This window comes from Schistocerca nitens, chromosome 4 (assembly GCF_023898315.1).
Source record: "Schistocerca nitens isolate TAMUIC-IGC-003100 chromosome 4, iqSchNite1.1, whole genome shotgun sequence".
In the NCBI taxonomy this organism is placed as follows: Eukaryota; Metazoa; Arthropoda; class Insecta; order Orthoptera; family Acrididae; genus Schistocerca; species Schistocerca nitens.
In genome coordinates, this window is record NC_064617.1 from 753,435,171 (window position 1) to 753,462,644 (window position 27,474).

Consider the following 27,474-nt stretch of genomic DNA (forward strand, 5'->3'; position numbering starts at 1 on the left):
CAGAGGGCACGCGAGAATTCGGACGCGACCTCTGCCGGCGTAACAACAAGAACAACAACAACAACTCCAGCAGCACGGGCCGTGCCCAGTCAGTCAACATCGGGCATGCCTAGGACACAGTCCTGGTCTACGCTAAGTGAAGTGCGACGTAAACGTGAACAGTGTTACTACAGCTATGTTGCAGAAATCACTTTTAAGTTTAAGGAGGCTGGTCATCTGGTTAGGTAGGATATGTGCCTTCACCTGTTTGTAATAGTTGTTGAGCATAATGTGCTATTATTTTGTCTTTTGCTAGTTCAGCTCTCATATCTTTTATTAGTCACAGTATTTGTATATGTGGCCAGAGATGTGATTTTTTTAAAGCATGCATTGATCTTGTCTGCTGATGTTGACTTGGGGGTAACTGGAAGTGTTTGTTGAAAAATCTCCAGAGAGTATGATTAAAGCTCCTCCCGTCACTTCATGGTATCCCTGCTGTTTTTGTTATGTTCTGTCAATGGCTTCAAGTGATTTTTTATGTGCTATAGTGCATTCATCCCAGAAGATAATTTTTGGCTTGCTTTAGAAGGTAACCCGATCCACATACTCTTGAGATTTTACACATTGGAAATTGCCCTTCAGCTGTATTCAGTAGTAGTTGTAGGGCAGAGTGGGCAGTTTGTCCTCCTAACATAAGTGTGATTGCAATGCCGGATGATGGGAGTGCAAGTGCAATGTCTTCTTTAGCATGTATTTCCACCAGCAATAGATTTATTACAAATGTTTTCCCAGTGCCGCCTGGTGTATCGAAGTAAATAATTCTGTCAGTGTTGTTGTTGATCTGGTCCATGATAACATTGTAAATTTTCTTTCAATTGCCATTGAGGAGTGGTTTGTTGTGTGAAATGTATTGAAACAGTTCATTGATATTGTAGCTTTTTTCCTTTGTAATTGTGAAGTTTAGCACACTGGCAGCATCTTTTCATGGTGCTTGCATCCTAAGTTGTACTAAGGCCTGGTTGTTTATTGCTAAACATTTATCATCACTCAAGATGTCATTGTTGAATTTGATGGTCAGTTGAGGATGAGCTTATCAGATATGGTTCAGTACATTATCACTCACACTCTCTTTCAAGAAGTCCCATAGCTGTTTTGATTTGATGGGTTACTTCTTGTTATAATGATGGCAAATAAGTCTCTCACTTGTTCACCTGAGGCTGTGAATGAGGCTTTGAGGTTTCTTGTACTGTTAATTCACAGTTGTTGTCATTTTCCAGTGGTCCAAAGCATTGGCATGCTTCTCTGTACATCTGGCATAAGTAACCAACAACTGTCTTGAGATCTGTGAAACTTGTTGGTTCCTGTATTTTGTGTAGCAACATCCTGAGATAGAAACATTCAGCACTGTTCAGATGTACAGTGTACATGCAGCCAAATGCGCCAGTTTTCATGATTCCTGGATGATCTTCTACTGGAATTCTTTTTTTTCATCACTGAAAGATTTTGCTTGTTGTGTTCCACATATGATAGGTAGGGGTGTCAACATATAGTAATTATTTTAGCGAATGGATCAATTTCACACAGTTGATAAAAAGCTATCAATGTTGTGTTCTAATGCAGTTCCCGTGCAGTTTTTCTTGTGTTGTCCTCTGTCCATTCATCAAATGTAATGCCAGAAGTTGCTCAATTGTGCTCAATTGGTTCACATTGGTGCATGGAAAAACTGAAAATCCACAATGCTGCTTCATTACTGTTGATGTATTTTCCCATTTAGTGCATAGGATCTCATCGTTTCTGATTATTATTATTATTATTATTTCTTTACTTTCTCAGACGTTAAGTCTGGTTGAGAATGGAAAGTGACGCGGACCTTGATCAAGCGTCACTTCCTATTAACTGTACGGTATGTGTTATATTGCATTTAGGAACTTTCGGGTAATTGAACATGTATCAATAATTACGGATTTCTGTAGTTGTATATATGTGTTTGGATGTAGCTGTATTGCATTGATGTACTGGTGGATATTGTGTGGTATGACTCCTGTAGTTGATACTATAATTGGTATGATGTCAACTTTGTCCTGATGCCACATGTCCTTGACTTCCTCAGCCAGTTGGATGTATTTTTCAATTTTTTCTCCTGTTTTCTTTTGTATATTTGTTGTATTGGGTATGGATATTTCGATTAGTTGTGTTAATTTCTTCTTTTTATTGGTGAGTATGATGTCAGGTTTGTTATGTGGAGTTGTTTTATCTGTTATAATGGTTCTGTTCCAGTATAATTTGTATTCATCATTCTCCAGTACATTTTGTGGTGCATACTTGTATGTAGGAACTTCTTGTTTTAAAAGTTTATGTTGTAAGGCAAGCTGTTGATGTATTATTTTTGCGACATTGTCATTTCTTCTGGGGTATTCTGTATTTGCTAGTATTGTACATCCGCTTGTGATGTGATCTACTGTTTCTATTTGTTGTTTACAAAGTCTGCATTTATCTGTTGTGGTATTGGGATCTTTAATAATATGCTTGCTGTAATACCTGGTGTTTATTGTTTGATCCTGTATTGCAATCATGAATCCTTCTGTCTCACTGTATATATTGCCTTTTCTTAGCCATGTGTTGGATGCGTCTTGATCGATGTGTGGCTGTGTTAGATGATACGGGTGCTTGCCATGAAGTGTTTTCTTTTTCCAATTTACTTTCTTCGTATCTGTTGATGTTATGTGGTCTAAAGGGTTGTAGAGGTGGTTATGAAATTGTAGTGGTGTAGCCGATGTATTTATATGAGTGATTGCTTTGTGTATTTTGCTAGTTTCTGCTCATTCTATAAAGAATTTTCTTAAATTGTCTACCTGTCCGTAATGTAGGTTTTTTATATCGATAAATCCCCTTCCTCCTTCCTTTCTGCTTAATGTGAATCTTTCTGTTGCTGAATGTATGTGATGTATTCTATATTTATGGCATTGTGATCGTGTAAGTGTATTGAGTGCTTCTAGGTCTGTGTTACTCCATTTCACTACTCCAAATGAGTAGGTCAATATTGGTATGGCATAAGTATTTATAGCTTTGGTCTTGTTTCTTGCTGTCAATTCTGTTTTCAGTATTTTTGTTAGTCTTTGTCTATATTTTTTCTTTTAGTTCATCTTTAATATTTGTATTATCTATTCCTATTTTTTGTCTGTATCCTAGATATTTATAGGCATCCGTTTTTTCCATCGCTTCTATGCAGTCGCTGTGGTTATCCAATATGTAATCTTCTTGTTTAGTGTGTTTTCCCTTGACTATGCTATTTTTCTTACATTTGTCTGTTCCAAAAGCCATACTTATATCATTGCTGAATACTTCTGTTATCTTTAGTAATTGGTTGAGTTGTTGATTTGTTGCTGCCAGTAGTTTTAGATCATCCATGTATAGCAAATGTGTGATTTTGTGTGGGTATGTTCCAGTAATATTGTATCCATAATTTGTATTATTTAGCATGTTGGATAGTGGGTTCAGAGCAAGGCAGAACCAGAAAGGACTTAATGAGTCTCCTTGGTATATTCCACGCTTAATCTGTATTGGCTGTGATGTGATATTATTTGAATTTGTTTGGATATTAAGTGTGGTTTTCCAATTTTTCATTACTATGTTTAGGAACTGTATCAATTTAGGATCTACTTTGTATATTTCCAATATTTGTAGTAACCATGAGTGGGGTACACTATCAAAAGCTTTTTGGTAATCAATGTATGCGTAGTGTAGCGACCTTTGTTTAGTTTTAGCTTGATATGTCACCTCTGCATCTATTATCAGTTGCTCTTTACATCCTCGTGCTCCTTTGCAACAGCCTTTTTGTTCTTCATTTATAATTTTGTTCTGTGTTGTATGTGTCATTAATTTCTGTTTAATGATTGAAGTTAATATTTTGTATATTGTTGGTAGGCATGTTATGGGGCGATATTTAGCTGGGTTCGCTGTGTCTGCTTGATCTTTAGGTTTCAGATAAGTTATTCCATGTGTAAGTGTATCAGGGAATGTGTATGGGTCTGCAATGTAACTGTTAAATAATTTAGTTAGATGTGAATGTGTTGAGGTGAACTTCTTTAACCAGAAATTTGCTATTTTATCATTTCCAGCGGCTTTCCAATTGTGAGTAGAATTAATTGCTTGGGTGACTTCATGTTGCAAAATTATCACTTCAGGCATTTGTGGTATCATCTTGTATGTGTCTGTTTCTGCTTGTATCCAACGTGCATGCCTGTTATGTTGTACCGGGTTAGACCATATGTTGCTCCAGAAGTGTTCCATGTCTGTTATGTTTGGTGGATTGTTTATTTTAATGTGTGTGTTATCTATTGTCTGGTAAAATTTCTTTTGGTTTGTGTTGAATGTTTGGTTTTGTTTCCTTCTATTTTCACTTTTTTTGTATCTTCTGAGTCGTTTGGCTAATGCTTGTAATTTCTGCTTCTTTTCGTCTAATTGCTCTGTCGCTTCTTGTTGTGAGATTTTACCTAACCTTTTTCGTTTTTTTTCCGAGATTTCATTTCTTATAAATTGTGTTAGCTGTCCGATGTCTTTTCTCAGTTTTTCTATTCTGATCTGTAGCCTGTGTTGCCATGCTGGTTTTGTGGGTTTCTTCTGTGTGTTGGTTGGTTCTGATCTCTGTCTAGTGTGTATATTTAGTGTAGTGAGTGCTCCTATATAAACCAGTAGTTGTAACTCTTCCATAGTTGTGTTTTCATTTATTTTGTTGTGTATGATTGTGTTGATAGTTTTTATTGTTGTTTTGACTTGTGGGTTATTTGGTGGTCTATGCAAGAATGGTCTTATGTCTGTATTTGTGTCTTTGTATTCTATATATGTCAGCTGAAATTTTTCTTCTATATCTAACATGTGTGTCACTTCGTGTTCTATTTGTGCTTGTTCTCGTGGCTGTCTTAAGATTTCGTTTTCCTCTGATTGTTTAATTGATGTGTGTTGTTCTTTGTTTGTTTGCTCTGGGATGTTTGAGTCCATTACTGTATTTTCTTCTTCTTCTGATTGCACATTATTTTGTTCCAGTATTTGTTGTACTTGTTGTTTGATGTTTTCTAATTCTGACTGGGGTATCCTGTTATTTTTGATTATTACACAGATCTGATCAGCTAGTCGTTGTTCTGTTAAAAATTTTAATTCTGGGTATCTGGTAATAAATGTTGTGTATACTTGTGATCTGTATCCAGTTGTGTTGGTTCCTAGGTTTGTTGCTTGGTAATAACAGAACATGAGGTGTCGATTAACTTCATCTGACCATCTCATCCTCTGTCTTTGTTTTCCTTCTAGGGTGGTTGCATGAAGCATATCCTGCAAAACACCTCTATTTGGATTTAAATCATTTTCCAGTTGGCTAGCAGTGTCGTTACCATTGTGGGCGGGCATAGGGTTCAAGCGTCGTCCCCGACCATGATGGCGCTTGTCCGAGGCTTCTTTAAATCTGTCCTGAACCAACTAATCACACTAAAGGGGGGTTAGCCCTATTAGTGGTTTGTTCTTTTCGTCGCCTTTTACGACTGGCAGAACATACCGGAGGCCTATTCTTTTCCCGGGCCTCCACGGGTATTATTTATTATTATTATTATTATTATTATTATTATTATTATTATTATTTTCCTTCTGTCTTTGCCATGTCACTACTTTTGTTCACATACTTACAGACATATTTGATTGATTTCACTGAATGGCAGTATTCTACATTTATATGTGCTTGGAACATTTTGGTAACTAGTGTGTTATGTGGTACTACCCATTGATTATCTATTTCCAGTTTGTTGCTGCCTCTTATTCATAGTTTTGCTGTGAAATCACTGTTTTTGGATGATCATCTTCTGTTTTTGGGATATCCATCAACTCCGGTTTGTGTGTTGTCCAAGCAGTGGTGGCTTGTGGGAATACATTTAGGGTGTTCATCAATTTTTAGATTCAGATAAATTTGAGAGTGTGAAATTAATGGAATCTACTGTATAACAGTTATGCTTATTAACAAGTTTATACAACTAAAGCCACTGCCAATAATAGTAACAACAGCAACAGTAATAATAATAATAATAATAAAACCTGTGGAGGCCCGGGAAAAGAATAGACCTCCGGTATGTTCTGCCAGTCGTAAAAGGCGATGAGAAGGCTTCTTTAAATCTGTCCTGAACCAACTAATCACACTAAAGGGGGGTTAGCCCTATTAGTGGTTTGTTCTTTTCGTCGCCTTTTACGACTGGCAGAACATACCGGAGGCCTATTCTTTTCCCGGGCCTCCACGGGTATTATTTATTATTATTATTATTATTATTATTATTATTATTATTATTATTATTATTATTATTTTCCTTCTGTCTTTGCCATGTCACTGCTTTTGTTCACATACTTACAGACATATTTGATTGATTTCACTGAATGGCAGTATTCTACATTTATATGTGCTTGGAACATTTTGGTAACTAGTGTGTTATGTGGTACTACCCATTGATTATCTATTTCCAGTTTGTTGCTGCCTCTTATTCATAGTTTTGCTGTGAAATCACTGTTTTTGGATGATCATCTTCTGTTTTTGGGATATCCATCAACTCCGGTTTGTGTGTTGTCCAAGCAGTGGTGGCTTGTGGGAATACATTTAGGGTGTTCATCAATTTTTAGATTCAGATAAATTTGAGAGTGTGAAATTAATGGAATCTACTGTATAACAGTTATGCTTATTAACAAGTTTATACAACTAAAGCCACTGCCAATAATAGTAACAACAGCAACAGTAATAATAATAATAATAATAAAACCTGTGGAGGCCCGGGAAAAGAATAGACCTCCGGTATGTTCTGCCAGTCGTAAAAGGCGATGAGAAGAACAAACCACTAATAGGGCTAACCCCCCTTTTAGTGTGATTAGTTGGTTCAGGACAGAACTAATGAAGCCTCGGACAAGTGCTGTCATGGTTGGAGACGACGCCTGAACCCTATGCCCGTCCAGAATAGTAACGACACTGCTAGCTACACGGGAAATGATTTAAATCCAAATAGAGGTGTTTTGCAGGATATGCTTCCTGCAACCACTCTAGAAGGAAAACAGACAGAGGATGAGATGGTCAGATGAAGTTAACCGACACCTCATGTTCTGTTATTACCAAGCAACAAACTTAGGAACCAACACATCTGGATACAGATCACAAGTATACACAACATTTATTACCAGATACCCAGAATTAAAATTTTTAACAGAACAACGGCTAGATGATCAGATCTGTGTAATAATAAAAAATAACAGGATACCCCAGTCAGAATTAGAAAACATCAAACAACAAGTACAACAAAATAATGGGCAATCAGAAGAAGAAGAAAATACAGTAATGGACTCAAACATCCCAGAGCAAACAAACAAAGAGCAACACGCATCAATTAAACAATCAGAGGAAAACAAAATCTTAAGACAGCCACCAGAACAAGCACAAATAGAACACGAAGTGACACACACGTTAGATATGGAAGAAAAATTTCAGTTGATGCATATAGAATACAAAGACACAAATACAGACATTAGACCATTCTTGCATAGACTGCCAAGTAACCCACAAGTCGAAACAACAATAACAACTATCAACACAATCATACACAACAAAATAAATGAAAATACAACTATGGAAGAGTTACAACTACTGGTTTATATAGGAGCACTCACTACACTAAATATAAACACTAGGCAGAGATCAGAACCAACCAACACACAGAAGAAACCCACAAAACCAGCATGGCAACATAAGCTACAGATCAGAATAGAAAAACTGAGAAAAGACATCGGACAGCTAATACAATTTATAAGAAATGAAATATCAGACAAAAAACGAAAAAGGTTAGGTAAAATCTCACAACAAGAAGCGATAGAGCAATTAAATGAAAAGAAGCAGAAATTACAAGCATTGGGAAAACGACTTAGAAGATACAAAAAGAAGTGAAAATAGAAGGAAACAAAATCAAACATTCAACACAAACCAAAAGAAATCTTACCAGACAATAGATAACACACACATTAAAATAGACAATCCATCAAACATAACAGACATGGAACACTTCTGGAGCAACATATGGTCAAACCCTGTACAACATAACAGACATGCACAGTGGATACAAGAAGAAACAGACACATACAAGATGATACCACAAATGCCTGAAGTGATAATTTTGCAACATGAAGTCACCCGAGCAATTAATTCTACACACAATTGGAAAGCCCCTGGAAAAGATAAAATAGCAAATTTCTGGCTAAAGAAGTTCACCTCCACACATTCACATCTAACTAAATTATTTAACAGTTACATTGCAGACCGATACACAGTCCCTGATACACTTACACAAGGAATAACTTATCTGAAACCTAAAGATCAAGCAGACACAGCAAACCTAGCAAACCCAGCAAAATATCGCCCCATAACATGCCTACCAACAATATACAAAATATTAACTTCAGTCATTACACAGAAATTAATAACACATACAACACAGAAGAAAATTATAAATAAAGAACAAAAAGTCTGCTACAAAGGAGCACGAGGATGTAAAGAGCAACTGATAATAGATGCAGAGGTGACATATCAAGCTAAAACTAAACGAAGGTCACTACACTACGCATACATTGATTACCAAAAATCTTTTCATAGTGTACCCCACTCATGGTTACCACAAATATTGGAAATATACAAAGTAGATCCTAAATTGATACAGTTCCTAAACATAGTAATGAAAAATTGGAAGACCACACTTAATTTCCAAACAAATTCAAATAATATCACATCACAGCCAATGCAGATTAAGTGTGGAATATACCAAGGAGACTCATTAAGTCCTTTCTGGTTCTGCCTTGCTCTGAACACACTATCCAACATGCTAAATAATACAAATTATGGATATAATATTACTGGAACATACCAACACAAAATCACACATTTGTTATACATGATGATCTAAAACTACTGGCAGCAACAAATCAACAACTCAACCAATTACTAAAGATAACAGAAGTATTCAGCAATGATATAAATATGGCTTTTAGAACAGACAAATGTAAGAAAAATAGCATAGTCAAGGGAAAATACACTAAGCAAGAAGATTGATTACATATTGAATAACCACAGCAACTGCGTAGAAGTGATGGAAAAAACAGATGACTATAAATATCTAGGATACAGACACAAGATAGGAATAGATAATACAAATATTAAAGAAGAACTAAAAGAAAAATATAGACAAAGACTAACAAAAATACTGAAAACAGAATTGACAGCAAGAAACAAGACAAAAGCTGTAAATACTTATACTATACCATATCGACGTACTCCATTTGGAGTAGTGAAATGGAGTAACACAGACCTAGAAGCACTCAATACACTTACACGATCACAATGCCACAAATATAGAATACATCACATACATTCAGCAACAGAAAGATTCACATTAAGCAGAAAGGAAGGAGGATGGGGATTTATTGACATAAAAAAACCTACAATATAGACAAGTAGACAGTTTAAGAAAATTCTTTATAGAACGAGCAGAAACTAGCAAAATACACAAAGCAATTACTCATATAAATACATCGGCTACACCATTGCAATTTCATAACCACTTCTACAACCCTTTAGATCAAATAACATCAACAGATATGAAGAAAGTAAATTGGAAAAAGAAAACACTATATGACAAGCAACCGTATCATCTAACACAGCCACACATCGATCAAGACACATCCAACACATGGCTAAGAAAAGGCAATATATACAGTGAGATGAAAGGATTCATGATTGCAATACAGGATCAAACAATAAACACCAGATATTACAGTAAGCATATTATGAAAGATCCCAATACCACAACAGGTAAATGCAGACTTTGCAAACAACAAATAGAAACAGTAGATCACATCACAAGCGGATGTACAATACTAGCAAATACAGAATACACCAGAAGACATGACAATGTAGCAAAAATAATACATGAAGAATGATGAATACAAATTATACTGGAACAGAACCATTATAACAGATAAAACAACAGCACAGAACAAACCTGATATCATACTCAACAATAAAAAGAAGAAATAACACAACTAATCGAAATATCCATACCCAATACAACAAATATACAGAAGAAAACAGGAGAAAAAATTGAAAAATACATCCAACTGGCTGAGGAAGTCAAGGACATTTGGCATCAATGATAAAGTTGACATTATACCAATTATAATATCAACTAAAGGAGTCATACCACACAATATCCACCAGTACATCAACTCAATACAGCTACATCCAAATGTATACATACAACTACAGAAATCTGTAATTATTGATACATGTTCAATTACCCGAAAGTTCCTAAATGCAATGTAACATATGCTGTACAGTTAAAAGGAAGTCATGCTTGATCAAGGTCTGTGTCACTTTCCATTTTTAACCAGACATAACGTCTGAGAAAGGAAAGAAAGAAATAATAGTAATAAGATGCATAACTTATCTGACAAAAGAAAGAATTGTGTTTGAGGAATTTGGTTGTTTTGTACATAATTAAGTACAGTTTGAGGCAATAACAAAATAATATGTAAGCTTTCACAACTCTCCATTTTGCATTGTTGCCTAAGTGGGAGTTTTCGTGATTTTCTATTTTTTCAGAAAAATGTACAAGGTCCCTGACAGATGTATTAGTTCATGAATTTACTTCCAGGCTGAAAATCAGATATTCTTAAGCTTCAACCACACAATAACTTGTACTAACTGTACACTTTCTTGTTAAATGTTTGCTTGTAGTCACACTTATTTGATTTTGTCACTCTTTCAGTCAAAGGATCTGTTCTCGTAGGCCCTAGTTCCTGAATGAGATTTTCATTCTGCGCCGGAGTGTATGCTGATATGAAACTTCCTGGCAGTTTAAAGCTATTTGCTGGACTAAGACTTGAACTTGTGGACTTAACTTTTCATGGGCAATGCTCTACCAACTGAGCTACCCAACCATTACTCATGAACTGTCCTCAAAGCTTTACTTTCCTTTTAGCATAAATAGATGCAATACAGTTCATGTTAACACTCCACGCAAAAGCTGATTCCCGCACTGTAAACACTCAACTCCAAACACAAAGTGCCATTTGTGGCAATGATTAAACTCATGTATGTCTACCAACATCATTACTTGAGTAGAATACAAATGAGGTGATGAGATCCATAAGGGCCTGAAGCATACTGTTGTTGATCATACATTTAAGTGAATATTAGAGAAACCAATGATACAGATTTTTGTGAATTTTCATACATACAATGAGGGCCTACAGGACAGATAAACCTGACTCTCCATTAGATCAACAGTGTGAATAAATGCTACAGTCTCATAATCGAGAGCCATGTGCTTTAGGCTCTTATGATTCTCAGCATCTCAGATGGATTGTATGATAAAATTCATAACTTAATACACTATAACTCATTCAGAAACCCACAAATAGGTTTACTGGCGGTGCAGCTTTAACCTATATTGACATCTGATCTAATCTTACTACAGTACATAGTAAGTGAATTAGCATATCTGAGGAGTGTGGTATCATCTAGCAGAATTTATTCTGAGCGAACAGGGATAGAAGTCTACCACAAGGTGCTACCATCTGGTGGCACTGACGTAAACTTTTAGTTGAGTGGCCTAGGCTAGCTGTGCACATCGTGAACCATGCACATTGTTTAGCAAATCCGTACGTATTTGGCCCATAAGGCAATTATGTCACTTGAGTGTGATGCCCAGAACTCCTTAAAATGTGCACAACTGAATATGTGCTCACTTTCCTGATGTGGAGTTTCACAGAGTCTAAAAAGGAGCAGTAGTGCAGTAGATTTAAGTGCTGTATCTTTCAGATTGCAGCATCTATGTTACATTTAACAGCATTCAAAGAAAAATAACCAATAAATCTGCAAGGTGTCAAAATTTAGTGTGTTCATGTGCTCTTGTGTTCTTACACAGCAGCCACCACTGCATCCAAGTAAAGTTTTTTTTTTTTTTTTTCGTCACTCATATATGGCAAATTGGGGTTTAATGGCCCATATCGTCTGTGAATCATGTTTTTTACTACTATGTCATACAGTTCAAGATCTCCTTGTGGACTGGGAAATTCAGCTTGGATGATTTTGTCCATATCCGTGGGATGAATTCTGTCATGTAGCCATACTAAATTGTGTGTGTGAGGCAGTCCTCATTTTTGCAATTTGATTCTGTACATCCAGCATCTAATGGTTCTAAAGATGTATTTTGTGATGACTTCAGTAAATCTCATTTGTTTTTGTCAGTAAACTTGGGCTATTATGTCATGTCGATGCATGGGAGCTTGACTGTATCTTACTTTTTCTTTGATTTCTGGCTGCAACAAGTTGCATGTGAATGTTATGAAGAGGACAGGTCATCCATATTTTTTTATTTAGGTTTTGGTATCTTGAGTGTATTTGCGCATCTATCTTGGACTTCTTATGTATGATGAGGGTAAGATTACCAGTGTTCTAATATTAATGTTTCCATCATTTATGGTTGTGTTTCGAATATGGATTCTTTCATGTGTAGTTTCTTTTGATTCAGTAAAGCATCCATTCTGCTTCTATTTTTGTCTGTGTATCTAGCAGGAATTTTCAGAATATATGATGAGTGTTGAGTGTGTGATTGTATGTTTCACTGTTTCTGCTCATTAAGCGGTGAGCATAGAGCTCCATGGAACTGACTTTTTTGTTTGTTTCTATGCCTGTTTCAGGTTGGATTTGTTTCACATTAAAATGATATACATCCTGACCATGCAGAAATATTAATGGATATTGGAGGGCATTATATGAAAGGTGTGCTTCTGCGATGCATTGTAGCCCTTCTCTTCTTCATTGTACAATTATGTCATGGCTTCTGTTTTCATTGTGCACAATTATGATGACAACTTCATCTATCTGAGGTGCATTAAATCAACATCCATGTTCTCCAGGTGTCTTTTGATGGCTCAAATTACAACTTTATACTCATCAGAAACCATTCAGTCTAGCGATGTTTTGAATATGTGACTCAGTTGATTATATTTGTGTAAGATTCTCTGTACATCTGGTGAAATATACATGCAGAAATTTTTAGTGATAGTTTTGTCCTTGGATGGAAAAAAACAATCAATTTCATCTCTGTTAGTGTTGATTAAAGTCATTTGGAAGCAGGCGTTATATGCTTTTATATTTTGAAGAAAGTGTTTCAATTCTGTAGTTTTGGTGGTCATATAATCTAAAAAGTCCTCCTGGTGTGGGTGCACCCAGTGGTGGTAATAGAATTTTTCCATTCATGCAACAGAATCCTGGTGTTCCTCTACTGAATTTTTTCATGTGGCAGATGTTACCCATTTTTCCAATTACGATGTGTTTGTGTTTGTAATATTCTTTCCTCGGATCATAGTGGAACGCTTCATTTGTTAGGTTGTACTGTTTATCTGTCCTCGTCCGCACTTCTCATAGGGTGATATTTCCATGGCTGGCTTGAATACACAGTCTTTAATTATAAGATTGTGTTGCAATTCCTGTTTCTTCAATCAATTCCTTTTGTTGTTATTCAGTTTCTTTGCTTCTCATGGTGCTCATTGTCCTTCATTGGGAATGTAAACGTGCTTCACACTCTCTGTCTGTTTCGTTTTTTCACTGTTCTTTCATTTTTGCTGTTTTATTTCAGAACTGGCAAGATCTTCTCCTCTTTTGCGCACTGCCTAAAATATAAATCAAATCAATTTTTTTAACACATACACTAAGAACACTTTACCCACTTTTCATACTTTATTTTCAATTTATATTCAGTCACTGTATTACTTTGACTACTCACTCTTCACTCTTTGTTTTTATTCACTCACTGAACTACTTTTTCAGTTCCTCCCTTTGTCACTGATAAGAAACTGATGTTCGAACCCATGTTGGGTCTTGCTTTATATTCTCCTACTAATGGGTAACCCCATCTCTGGCGAATTCCAGAACATGCAAAAAGGCTTCAATTCGTCCCCATGTTTCAAAACATTCCACAACATTCAAGTATGTTCTGGAATGTTCCACAATAATCTGGGATGTTCCAGGATATCCCCAAACATTCTGGACCTTTCCCAAACATTACAGACTATTCCTGAACATTTCAGAACATCCCAGATCATTGTGGAATGTTCTGGGATGTTGTGGAATGGTCTCAGACACTCTCTGATTTTCTGAAATGTTATTGAATACTCTCAAATATTCTGTAAATTTCTAGAGGTCGAAACTTCCAAGCCTTTATATCTTCAAAAGTGTTCCTTTCAGGTAAAAATGGGAATCTTCTTCATGGACAGTGATAGAGGGCTACTCCCTTGCTTATACCAGGACTCATTTCTGAGTTTTAGAGAACGCACATTGTACACTTATTTTTATAACATATATTGATTGACTGCAATTGCTTTGGAAGGAAAATGCTACTTCTCTGCCTGATACAATACTCAGTTGCTGTTTTCATCTAAGTATTTATGTATCAGAACACTTTCAGCTGTCTATATAGTAGCACTGTTAAAACATGTTTAATAGAAGCATCTTGTAAACAATAATTTACACACCCAAATAAAAGGATTCATTATGGAAGGAGTGGCTAATAAGCTAATCATTCCCTTTAGTCCTGAATACTTCAAGATTTACAACATCCTTTCTGATGTTGGCTGGTAACCCATTAAAGACTTTTGCACCAGAGTAAAAAACTCATTTCTGAGCCCTAGCCAGATATAAATAGTCTCTATGACAACTATGTTTACCTCTATTATTGTGGTTGTAAACTGTCGGTCCACCCTAACTTTACTCTTGTTATTAACCACAGATACCTTCAGGGAGCAAGTACATTGGTACATTTGTGTAAGAATTCAGAGATCTCTGAAGAAGTTTCTGCAAGATGTTTGATTATCAGTTTTGGGTAATATTCTTACTTCTCTTAAGATTGTCAATAGAACAATATCAAGTGAATGTATGCTAGCAACTCTGCCTGCAAAGTCAGCTCAGCACTTTAGTTCAAATACAATCATACCCAAAAGAGTTACTATTTTAAGTGATGATGATTGTTGTGGCCCTGCTAGCAGGTGAATTAGCACGAATGATTTCTGCTGGTGAAGTATTCAATGCGTGTCTAAATAAACATAATGGTTCTACTTTTTGTGGCAATCTTTTTTGTCCCTAAGTTTCCAGCTACTGTTAGGAAGGATTTATTGAATTTAGTGCCCAATGATTAGAATCTGTCTCACAGGTACTGTCACCAGGGTCCCAATATGATTTGTCTCAGTGTGTTTATTTGTATAATGCCTAGTAATGCTCCAAACTTTCTTTGCTTCACTCTTGGAATTTTCAATTTTTTGTGCTTAGAGCATAGGTTTTGCTTTTTGGTAACAAAATGAAGAGTCCAGTAGTGTACCTTGTCTTGATTAATGGTAATCCTCTATATTAAATAAAGCTCTCTCTTCCTAGCAAAAAATGCTATCTGATGAAATACTGTCTGATTTAGGAGTCAGATCAATACTTCCTAAGACGAAATTAATATTGAAATCTCCATAACTGATGACTTAGCTGTTGTTTATGCTAAGCCTTATTTGTACCATATCTAACTGCTTTATGTCAGGTAGAACATTTCCTGTTGGGGAGCTGGGTACTGTCAGAACTAATATCTTGTAACTTTAAAATTATGGCACAGAATTTCTGGCCAGTTCTTACCTTTAGGAGGAAAAATTTACATGTTGGTGATACACACTTATAAAAGTAGGTTTCAGAAGAAATAATTTCTTCTCAGGGGAGAGAGAGGTATAGTGTAGGGAAGGTTCAAAAAGAAAAGCAAGTCACTTTTACCCCAGAGTGAGAGGAACCCAGGAATATGAGGAAACTAAATATAACCTAATCTGAAAATATCAGGGGCCACAGAAGTACTTGCAGCACTGAATCTGATTACTGAATATCTAACGAGATGTAATAACAACAGTACATGAATAATATAGTATGTTCTAAATTTCTTGGTTTATATCAGTCATACACAGAATGATGGTAATTAATGCTCCAGTTTCAAAACGCTTTTGAAAAGAACCACTGCTCAGAATGATGTCAAAGTTTAATGGAATATTATCAAGGAAAGGTGAAATGTTTTGGTACCAAAAGGAGAAAATACTGAAGATTTTACCACTTGCTGGCACTTTAAATGGGGGAATATGCAAAATAAGACACAGGATACACAGCTATTCCTCAGTTTGAATCTGAGATGCTCAGCATGACTGCCTCAATGCAAGATTGCACACTGCTGGTGAAGCCTTTTTACAAGCATACAAGCATGGAGACTGTGCACCAGTAACTCTGCACAAATTCTGGGCACTCAAGGGTATGAAAAAAGGCATTGGTCCAATGTTTGCCAAGTGTCTGGAGAAATTGATTACGGAACTCAAAGAGACAGGTTCTTTTGAAGTGCAATGAGGCAGAGGGAAGAGAACAATTGACACTGTCAGTGGAAGTTGTGGCTACAACACTGCAGGAGGGGTTGAACAGTAGTGTGCAAACATCAGAGCACGGGGAATTGCCTGAACAATGGACATGCCTGAGAACAGTGCATAAAATTCTACAGAGGATCGTGCAATGCTATCTATGAAATATTATCCTTGTTCAGGTTCATATTGACCTAACAGTAAGAGAAAAGTTTAGAATTTCTTGCTCACATGGAAGTGGACAATGAATGGCCATGGAACATTCCGTTGACAGATGAAGGCCATTTTCATCATCAAGGATGTGTCACTACACATAAATACAGAATATGGGCAATGGACAATCTGCTCACATATCAATCGGTACCATTTGACAGCACTGTTTATCGCAGGACGATATGTTTCTGAGGTGATGGGTCCTGTTAGCTGAACCATCACTGGAAAATGCTATGAGAGTCTTTCACACACTAACTTCATTCCAACTGTTCAACAGCATGAATTTGTCAGTAGAATTATTTTTATGCAAGATGGCACTCCTCCACACATTGCACAATCAGTGAAGCAGCTGCTGCAGAGAATTTTTGTAATGCTAGAATTATCAGCCACCATTATCCTACAGCCTGGCCATGGAATTATCTGAAAGATGCAGTGTTAAATGCTCCAATTATACAAACATAGCTAAACTGAAGGCACACATTGCAAATGTATTCTGAATGTGACCCCTGAGACACTAAGATATATTGTAGAATATGTTGTTGCTTGATTTCAACTTGTGCATTAAAAATTGGGCAGCATATTGCTCGTGTCTTGCATCAATTTCATCACTATTAAAAACCAATCTCACTGTTGCTTCTTATGTGGTTTTTGGCCTTTGGACAATTACAAACTAATGTTAAAATTTTAAATGTGGCTGCACCTTAACATTGTTTTTGACCAATAAATGGAAATAAATTGTGTTTCCTCAACCATTGCATTTAGGCATTATTTGTACAATTAAGGGTTAAATTTTTACTACTTGACTAACTGTTAGCTAATCTTTTCAAAAGGAAAAATATAAATGTCAATGTAAAAATCATTTATTATGAACATTTATGTATAGTATAGTTTTTAAATAAAAAACCAAACATTTTATACTGGTGTGTCAAAGAGTTTTATTCTGGCTTAAATACTGTTTTCTGAATGCAAATCATGTTAAGAGGCTTACATATCAAGTGCATAAAAATTTAGACTTCCTTTGGTGTATCTTCACTGTCCAAGGTTTCTGTGAATTTTAGTTTTTGGTAAACAGTATGAAAACCTGGGGAATGTAATCATGGACTACTGCCATGAGATCTTTTACCTCCACAGAGGATATAGGCCATCTGAATGGACAGAGTAATGGTGTTTTTTTCTAGAAGTTTAATCACTGAGATAAAGATCAAGCTTGGGTTCTCTCCTGGTTTTCAGGCAATGACCTGGTATCTTCTTGAAGCATTCCAGTTCCTGACATTGTTCTGCTTCAGAAAGCAGAATTTATTTTCCTGATATTAAAGCTAGCATCAGTTATTGCAATTCCACTTCTTACTATTTCTTTGTTTAACTGTTGAAAGTTTCTGAAATATTCTTGAAGCATTCCAGTCCCTGCCATTGTTCTACTTCAAAAATCAGCATTTTTTTTCCTGATATTAAAGCTAACACCAGTTATTGCAATTCCACTTTTTACTATTTCATTGTTTAACTGTTGAAAGTTTCTGGAATCTTCTGACCTTAAAAGAGTCTTTGCCTCTGACATTTTGCAAAAACTTATGGGCCTATCACTGGTCAGGTGTATAAATACGACCTGTCTGTTGGAATTTCATTTCTATCATGCCAAAATCTCAGTCACTGGATAAATAGGTATGTCCAGGAGTGAGGAAATAATGTTGAATGGAATTGTATAATTCTTTAGCAATGAGAGAATAGAACACATCAATCATTCAGTTGCTTTTCTTTCGTCCAGTACTAGAGTTTGCAGGAGGGTGGGGATTACTCTCTTTTAAAGTGAGCATGTGAAGGATCATTGACTACTTTCATGATTCAAGGTGCAATTTATGATGAACATCTTGAGGCAATATTTTCTGGCCACATTACACGTGGTATCTGAACTAGTTACATATGTGGAAGCCAAAATTGTTTATCCACCACTGCCTTAGGTAGAACACTGTCTCTCATGGTATTTTAGGTGTTGGCAGTGCCTGTTGTAAATGATAGGTGATTACATAGTATTCACAAACGTCACTGTGACTAGTCTGTGTATATTCCCTCAATAGAAAGTATGCTTTTTCAACTTTAAGCTGGCATAGCTTAACATTCAAAAGGATATTATCTCTCATAAGAGGTGCACACTCATCACGCATTTTACATGTGTCTGTATGTGGTAACTTAAACTGATATTGAACTCACAGGTAAAACTCCGGAATCTTGACATTTTTTCATGCAGGTGGTGCATCTTAGCCACAATTTCCACATTTATAATGTGCAATTTCTTCATTTGTCATTCCGTGAATAATGATTTCTCTGTTTTTGAAGCTTTGTAATATGATCTCTAACACTATCCAATTTTCATTCTGTGCTTAACATTGCTATGTTTTAGATGTCTATCCATATGCAGCATGCCAAGATGTGTTCTATTAAGTTCATTGTTGACTTCATCATTATCTACATCTTCACCAACATTACATGCTTTTCTGTCTCTTCTAGCTGCTGAAACTCCTTTCTGTAAAACTGCAAATATGTCACAAAAACCTTTCAAACACACTCTAAGTTTTGTACCAGCAGTCTTTGTAGCATGATAAGCTTGTGATTTCTTTCTGCTACTGATTACAGTTTTTTGCACACACTTGATTGCAGTTCTTACACTCAATAAGACCATGAAGGTAGGCATTTTGAATACTGTACTCTTACAGCTTGTGAAACTCACAAAATAATGTGCTTTTAGAATCTTCATCTAACATTGAATAACTACACCAACTGAGGTTAGAACTGTCTGATTTGTTTTTGCAGTCACATTCAGGTCCTTACCGCTTAGCTGTAATTTTTTACAGGTTTTATCGCATACATATTCATGTCCACTGTGTCTTTTCTTCTTTACATTTCCTCTCTTCCATTTGTCTGGGTTATCAATATTTTTGTTACAACCACTTTCAATGTTCTGTGATACACAAGTATCCATGTTTTTCTGGCGTACTGTTCAGCAAAAGAATGACAGATCATGTACTTTACAAAGTGGGACGGAATAATAGTTTAGGTGTAATATGCATAAAAGAAGATGGATGTAAAAGCAGAAATTAAATAACAATATAGCCTTCCCATAGGATAAATAAAAATGTCATGTGACTAGGGCCTCCCGTCGGGCAGACCATTCGCCTGGTGCAAGTCTTTCGATTTGATGCCACTTCGGCAACTTGCACATCAATGGGGATAAAATGATGATGATTAGGACAACACAACACCCAGTCCCTGAGCGGAGAAAATCTCCGACCCAGCCGGGAATCGAACGCAGGCCCTTAGGGTTGACATTCTGTCACGCTGTCCACTCAGCTACCGGGGGCGGACTCCCATATGATAAAATAATATAACAACTGTAACATTCTTATGTTGGTAGCTCTGCAACTGACATAGTAGATATCATCAGTAAGTGGCATAGCTCCCCCTCTCATGCAAAATACTGATGAGGACATATTACTGAACTTAGAGAATCTACAGCAGAAAATGTGAGAACTATGTCATCTCATTACAAGTTCACATGATAGACAACAGATGACAATAGTATACTAGATTATTCCATCACAAGCAATGGAAGGTGAATCTTTGAAACATCAAAAAAACCAAATAGCTGTCAGCCAAAGATACCAAGACAAATGTGAACAAGTAACCCATCAACAGGTGGCCACAAAAGTCACATTCAGGTCCTTACTGCTTGGCTGTTATTTTTTACAGGTTTTATTGCATACATATTAATGTCCACTGTGTCTTTTCTTCTTTACATTTTCTCTCTTCCATTTGTCTGGGTTATGAATATGTTTGTTACAACCAGTTTCAATGTTCTGTGATACACAAGTATCCAAGGTGGCCACAAAAGCCTCAACAATTTTATAACTTTTGTACTTTAAATATAATTAAGTGTTATTTGTACTCAGACAGATTTAAATATTGTCTTCATTACTTACACAAAACTGGATTACAGACTATTTGCTGTGCTACGTAATATTCATCTACATCACTACCAGGAATTAAAAAAAGTTATAACTGAACATTTATGACAGATCAACTTCCTATTTTAAATGCTTCTGTAAATGTTATTGAGGGCTGTAATGGTATTAGCAAAAAGAGAGAGAAAGCTTATTGAATAGTAAATTGCAACAAATTAAATTTTTTGAGTTCTAATGAATGTTTTAGGTTACAGGCCATTACAGCATCAATAAAATGCTATAGGTATCATAATGATAAGAATTTACATAAAAAAAAAATGTAATTTGAATATGCAATAAGGTGGATAATAACCTCAACATTCCGAGAGAGGTCAAAATCTTGAGCAGTTTGACGCAGGTACAAGGAGATGGCAGCTTCTAGTCCAATCACAGCAGCTTCGTGTTGTGCTGAACCCCGTTGTGGGATGTGTAGAACCCGTTGGACATGGTCTTTCTTCAGTGCCAGTAGCGATTGGGTTGAGCGGAATGCCAGCTGCTCAGCAACATGGTTTTCAGGAACACAGGCTTCTTTTACAATTCAGAGAGTGAAGACATAGAACAGAACTGTGTTTTTGAGTGTATGGTGTGCCATTGTTTGTCCAAATGAAATGAAGAATTTGTGAAAATTTTAGCAATATTAGTAAGAGATACATGTAGCAAGAAGTGCATTCCATATCATTTGAACCCTGTCTCTTGTCAGTTTTTGTGTTGTTGTGTTGTGAATATGAGTTACAGAACACACAAACCACAGTTACTATTGCCATATGATATTTCTTACTGCAGACAGACATTAGACAATGTTCTGCATGAAATCTTAAGAGTTATACTTGTTTGAGGTAAGTGACAGAAGACAAATACTGTAATAATGTAAATTTATCTTTAGGTTGGAGCTAGTATGTCAATTAAAAAGTTATACAAACTCTTTTGAAAATTATCATTTACTGTTTCTCAGTCTGATAAAGTAATCCATAATAAGATCATAGTGATAAATTAACCCACTTTAAATGTTACAGAATGAGTCAAAATTACTTCAAAATGTCTTGACTGCAGTAAGATGTTATTAATAGTTAGAATTAAGCTTTATAAGAGGCTTTGTTAATTGTGCATGTGCTGTAGTAAAGGAAAAAAAATATTCTCCGATAAACTGTTACACCAAGAAAAAACTATGTTTATAATGGTACAAGTTTCTTAAATGTCAACAATAACGTGTTTTCTCAAAATTTCAGTTGTTCAGTGCACCTGATGAATTTGACTTTTATTCCTTGGTGTGTCTTAGGCAGATTAAAGGCAATCATATTTAAAAGCTCAGGATAGTGTTGCAATTTCTAAATTAAAATGACCCCAATGAAAACTAGTTATTCCAATTCACTCTGTTATGTCATCTATTTTAACATTTATAACACCAGTATAGATATTTATTACAGCATACAATGCTCTATTACTAATTTCCTACATTTCCCTTTCATAACTAAGTTTTCCAGTTATGTATTCTTAGAACAATGTATGAGATTCTGACTCTACAGAGATAGAAAAGAGGGACATAATTTTAATATGCATTGTTAAAATATACCAGTGAAAACTGCAATTATATGTGCATGAATGTGATACGTTAGTGCAATGAAAAGCTAGCTTATATTCAATGAGACAATGAGGAAACAGACTACTGCTTGAAATTTACAGTAAATGAATCAGTGGTAACAGCATTTTTTTTTTTTTTTTTAAATAGAAGTATTGTTGCACATCAATACTGTTGATAAGCATAAGCAAAAATCATTTTGAATGGGCAGAGAGTGTTGTGAGGAACATAATGGAAGATAAAGGTGTCCTGAATGCCAGCACAGAAATCAAGAAGGCATTAAAGAATAAGACATTTTACAATATTACAGACAAAATGTGAGGAAAAAACTAATGAAGAAAATAGAAAAGCCATACTAAAAAGCCAGTACTAGAACTGGTAGTAAATATTGTTTACAACAAAGCACAAGCTATATGGAGGTCTTGACGGCTATCCTATTGGCTTGTACTAACTGATGGGCAATTAGTAAAATTTGATATCTACTTCTAAAACTTATGCTTGGAAGTATATCATATTCAGCTGTACATAGATCTGAATTAAATTGTCATATTATGGCAGAACATCCACTAAAATGAACCTTCACAACAGACCAAACTCTGAGTTGCCTTGGACATAAACTTGGATCTGTCCTTTGTGGAATAGTCTATAAAAGGTAGAGATCTGGATTTGTATCCAATACAAAACACAGGAAGGAACATCCACAATGACTGACCTGCATTAATACCAGTAGACTGTTGTTCAGCAAGAGTAGTATTTATACTGTTCGTAATGTCACCCATGTGACTGAACATTCAATGAGCCAGGCATGCAGAGGGCAGAAAACCTAATATTAAGCACACAGATTTATGTACTTAATTTATTACTGTATTCTTTCATTTTAAGCCATTTTTCATATAGAAATTAATGCTTTCATTCAAAGCTATCTATTTTCTTAGTTAAATTACATCACTATTAGAAAATTTTTATCTAAGATGCTGTTGATATTGAGGTATTCCTCACTAAAAGATACTTTTTCATTCTTGAAGGAGACTCCTTTGATCTTTTGTCAGCCATTCCAACATAGTCTTAATGCTGTGTACAGGAATTTTTTATTCTTTTCAGCTGTTCAAGAACACCTAATAGCTGGGAAGTAGTTCACAGAAACATTTGATTTGCTTGAAGAAGCACACGGAGAGGAGTATAGGAACCATGCTACAAATAGTTAAAACGTTTTTAAAAAAGGAAGAATTCTGTAAGACACATGTGACAGGTAACCATGTTATTACATTGTGGAGCTTGTTCAAGTGTGATTCATAGATATCCTTAGTTAACTCTTTACGAGGTCATCAGTTTTTGAGGAATGGAAATTGTTTAATTTGGAAGTGAATATGTTGGTACCATATTGGAGTCACTGCAGAAAAAGCGGAGCCTCGCTGGATGCAAGGTCACAAATTTTTTCAAACCAAGTGCTAGTCTGGATCAGGTGACAGAGGATTTAGGTTCACTCTGTAAAGGATTTACCAGGGAAGACACCGTGGTTATTGTGGGAGGGTCAGGGAACAGCATTGACAGAGATCCTGGGTACAGTATAGAGTGTGACCTGGTAAAGATTGCGTCGGCATCGAGACACACCAATGTTGAATTTGTATCTGTCCTGAGACGTCATGACCGGCCTCATTTGGACTCTTCTGTTGGGAGAGTTAATTTGGAGTTGGAACGGCTGCTTGGGTCGGGTGCGGGGGCTCATATTGGTGTGGTTCCTGTTGATTATCTCAGTAGGTGGGACTATACCAGGCACGGCCTACATCTCAACAGGAAAGGGAAGGGGAAACTGGCTGGGGTAATAGCAGGAAATTTAAGGGGGGGAGGCACTGCCATGAATGGTAAAATACCAGTGGTTACAGGTGTTGGAGCAGCACCTTTTTTAGGATAGGTAAGACAGAAAGATGTCAAGTTCTACGAGAGGTCAGGATTGAAACAAATCTTCAGTTTAGGAAAGAAATTAAACAGCACAATTCTAGCACATTGGATCACCAATCACAGCTATCAATTATAAATTTTCACCAATCACCAGAAATTTTATTTCCACCAAGTTGTAGCTCAGTCCTAGGTAATTGCATTGATGAATTAAAGTCACCCAACCCAGTTGACATAATCTGCCTCTCTGAACACCGTGTGACCACTGGTATAGGAACTAGGCCTAAGCACAATGAGAAACTCAGACAGGAGAGTACTGCAAATGTTAGAATAAGGAAAGGTTCTCATAAAGGTATAATTAAAAATAATGTAAGTATATTTCATCAAAATATTGGGAGTTTAAAGAATAAAGTAGATGAGCTTCTGGTTTGTTTAGAAGATTTAGAAGCTGAGAATGAAATAGATATACTATGCCTGTCTGAGCATCACATTGTTACTGATATGGATAAGGTAAATGTAAGTGGATATAAGCTCTCTGCACATGTAATGAGAGAAAATATGGAGAAAGGAGGAGTTGCCATATATGTCAAAAGTTATCATTGTGCAAAAAGTATAGAAACAAAAAAGTTTTGTGTAGAGAAACATATAGAAGCATGTGCCTGTGAGCTTAAATTAAATAAAGGCACATTTATAATTGTAACTGTATATAGGTCCCCATCAGGAAATTTTCATCTATTTCTGAAAAATTTGGACTCCTTGTTGTGCTATCTGTCAGACAGGGGGAAGCAAATTATTATTTGTGGGGACTTCAATGTAGATTCTCTGAAAGAGGGTAATAGGAAAAATGACCTTGAAGTATTACTCGGTTCTTTCAATTTGACACCCGTTATTGATTTTCCTACTCGGGTGGTAAAGGATAGCAGCTCACTGATAGATAACTTCTTTATAGACCAAGATAAGTTTAACCAGATAAATGCTCAGCCTGTTGAGAATGGTCTTTCTGATCATGGTGCACAGCTAGTTACAATATATGACATAGCTCCATTCAGCAATACTAAACAGTCCTCCAAAGTGGTACGTTCAGTCAACGATTTAACAATTGCAAATTTCAGGGAAAGCCTACAGCAGTTAGACTGGGATGAGGTGTACCGTGAACCTGATGCCAATTTAAAATATAATTTATTTCATGACATTTTTGTAAATGCATTTGAAAACTGCTTCCCCAAGAAAATAGTTAAATATACTCGTAAGAAACCTTGTAAGAAACCATGGCTTACTAAGGGTATAAAAATATCTTGTAACCACAAAAGGGAAATGTATCTGACAGCAAGAAAGAGTAGTGACCCAGAAACTATCAAAAATTATAAAAACTACTGTGTTATATTAAGAAAAGTTATTAAAAAATCCAGGAGTATGTGTATCATATCTGAAATCAGCAACTCTGATAATAAAATTAAAACAATTTGGAATATTATTAAAAGAGAAACAGGTCAACCAAGAGCAGAGGAAGACAGTATTACCATCAAATTGAATGAAAACTTTACGAACAAAAAGTCAGAAGTTGAAAATATTTTTAATAATCATTTTCTAAATGTTGTGGATATAGTAGGATCCAGGTGTTCATTAGAAGATGCTAGGCTGTTAATGGAAGAGGCCATACCTATGCAATTTGATACAATTGAAATCTCACCCACTTCTCCCTTTGAAATTAGGAAAATAATAAACTTGCTTAAAAGCAAAAACTCACATGGAATTGATGGCATTTCCAGCAAAATACTAAAAGCTTGTTCTCAACAGATAAGTAAGATTCTCAGCCACCTGTGTAATAGCTCTCTGGAACAGGGCATTTTCCCTGATAGACTGAAATATGCTATTGTTATACCTTTGCATAAAAAGGGGGATAGATCTGATGTCAACAATTACCGTCCAATCTCCCTTCTAACAGCTTTATCCAAAATTTTTGAGAAAGTAATGTATTCAAGAGTAGCTTCACATATCTGTAAAAATGAAGTACTAACAAAATGTCAGTTTGGTTTTCAGAAAGGTTTTTCAACAGAAAATGCCATATATGCTTTCACCAGTAAAATTTTGAATGATCTGAATAACCGAACACCACCCATTGGGATTTTGTGTGATCTCTCAAAGGCTTTTGATTGTGTAAATCATGAAATTCTGCTAGACAAGCTCAAGTATTGTGGCATGAGTGGGACAGTGCACAAATGGTTTAATTCGTACCTAACTGGAAGAGTGCAGAAAGTTGAAATAAGTAGTTCTCGTAACATGCAAAGATCAGCACATTCCTCAAACTGGGGAACTATCAAGAATGGGGTTCCACAAGGGTCAGTCTTGGGTCCTTTGTTGTTCTTATTATATATTAATGACTTGCCATTCTATATTCATGAAGAGGCAAAGTTAGTTCTCTTTGCTGATGATACAAGTATAGTAATCACACCTGACAAACAAGAATTAACTGATGAAATTGTCAATACTGTCTTTCAGAAAATTACTAAGTGGTTCCTTGTAAACGGACTCTCACTGAATTTTGATAAGACACAGTACATACAGTTCCGTACAGTGAATGGTATGACGCCATTAATAAATATAGACCTTAATCAGAAGCATATAGCTAAGGTAGAATATTCCAAATTTTTAGGTGTGTCCATTGATGAGAGATTAAATTGGAAGAAACACATTGATGATCTGCTGAAACGTTTGAGTTCAGCTACTTATGCAATAAGGGTCATTGCAAATTTTGGTGATAAACATCTTAGTAAATTAGCTTACTACGCCTATTTTCACTCATTGCTTTCATATGGCATCATATTTTGGGGTAATTCATCACTGAGGAATAAAGTATTTATTGCACAAAAGCGTGTAATCAGAATAATAGCTGGAGTCCACCCAAGATCATCCTGCAGACATTTATTTAAGGATCTAGGGATATTCACAGTAGCTTCTCAGTATATATACTCTCTTATGAAATTTGTTATTAACAACCAAACCCAATTCAAAAGTAATAGCAGTGTGCATAACTACAATACTAGGAGAAAGGATGATCTTCACTATTCAAGATTAAATCTAACTTTGGCACAGAAAGGGGTGAATTATACTGGCACTAAAGTCTTTGGTCACTTACCAAATAGTATCAAAAGTCTGACAGATAACCAACAAGTATTTAAGAAGAAATTAAAAGAATTTCTGAATGACAACTCCTTCTACTCCATAGAGGAATTTTTAGATATAAATTAAGAAAAAAAAGAAAAAAAAATATTAAAAAAATAAAAATAAAAAATAAAGAAAAACAAAAAACACAAAAAATAAAGTTGTTATATTAAC

General features: G+C 35.7%; 1 protein-coding gene across 1 annotated transcript in view; it reads right to left on the reverse strand.

Annotated features, from left to right (window-relative positions):
* LOC126253035 (uncharacterized) overlaps positions 1-27,474 on the reverse strand; it is a 449,954-nt gene that overhangs the window by 73,491 nt on the left and 348,989 nt on the right. The window contains exon 10 of the mRNA XM_049954103.1: positions 20,980-21,159. Within this exon, the coding sequence (XP_049810060.1) occupies positions 20,980-21,159 (180 nt within the window). The remainder of the gene's footprint in view (positions 1-20,979; positions 21,160-27,474) is intronic.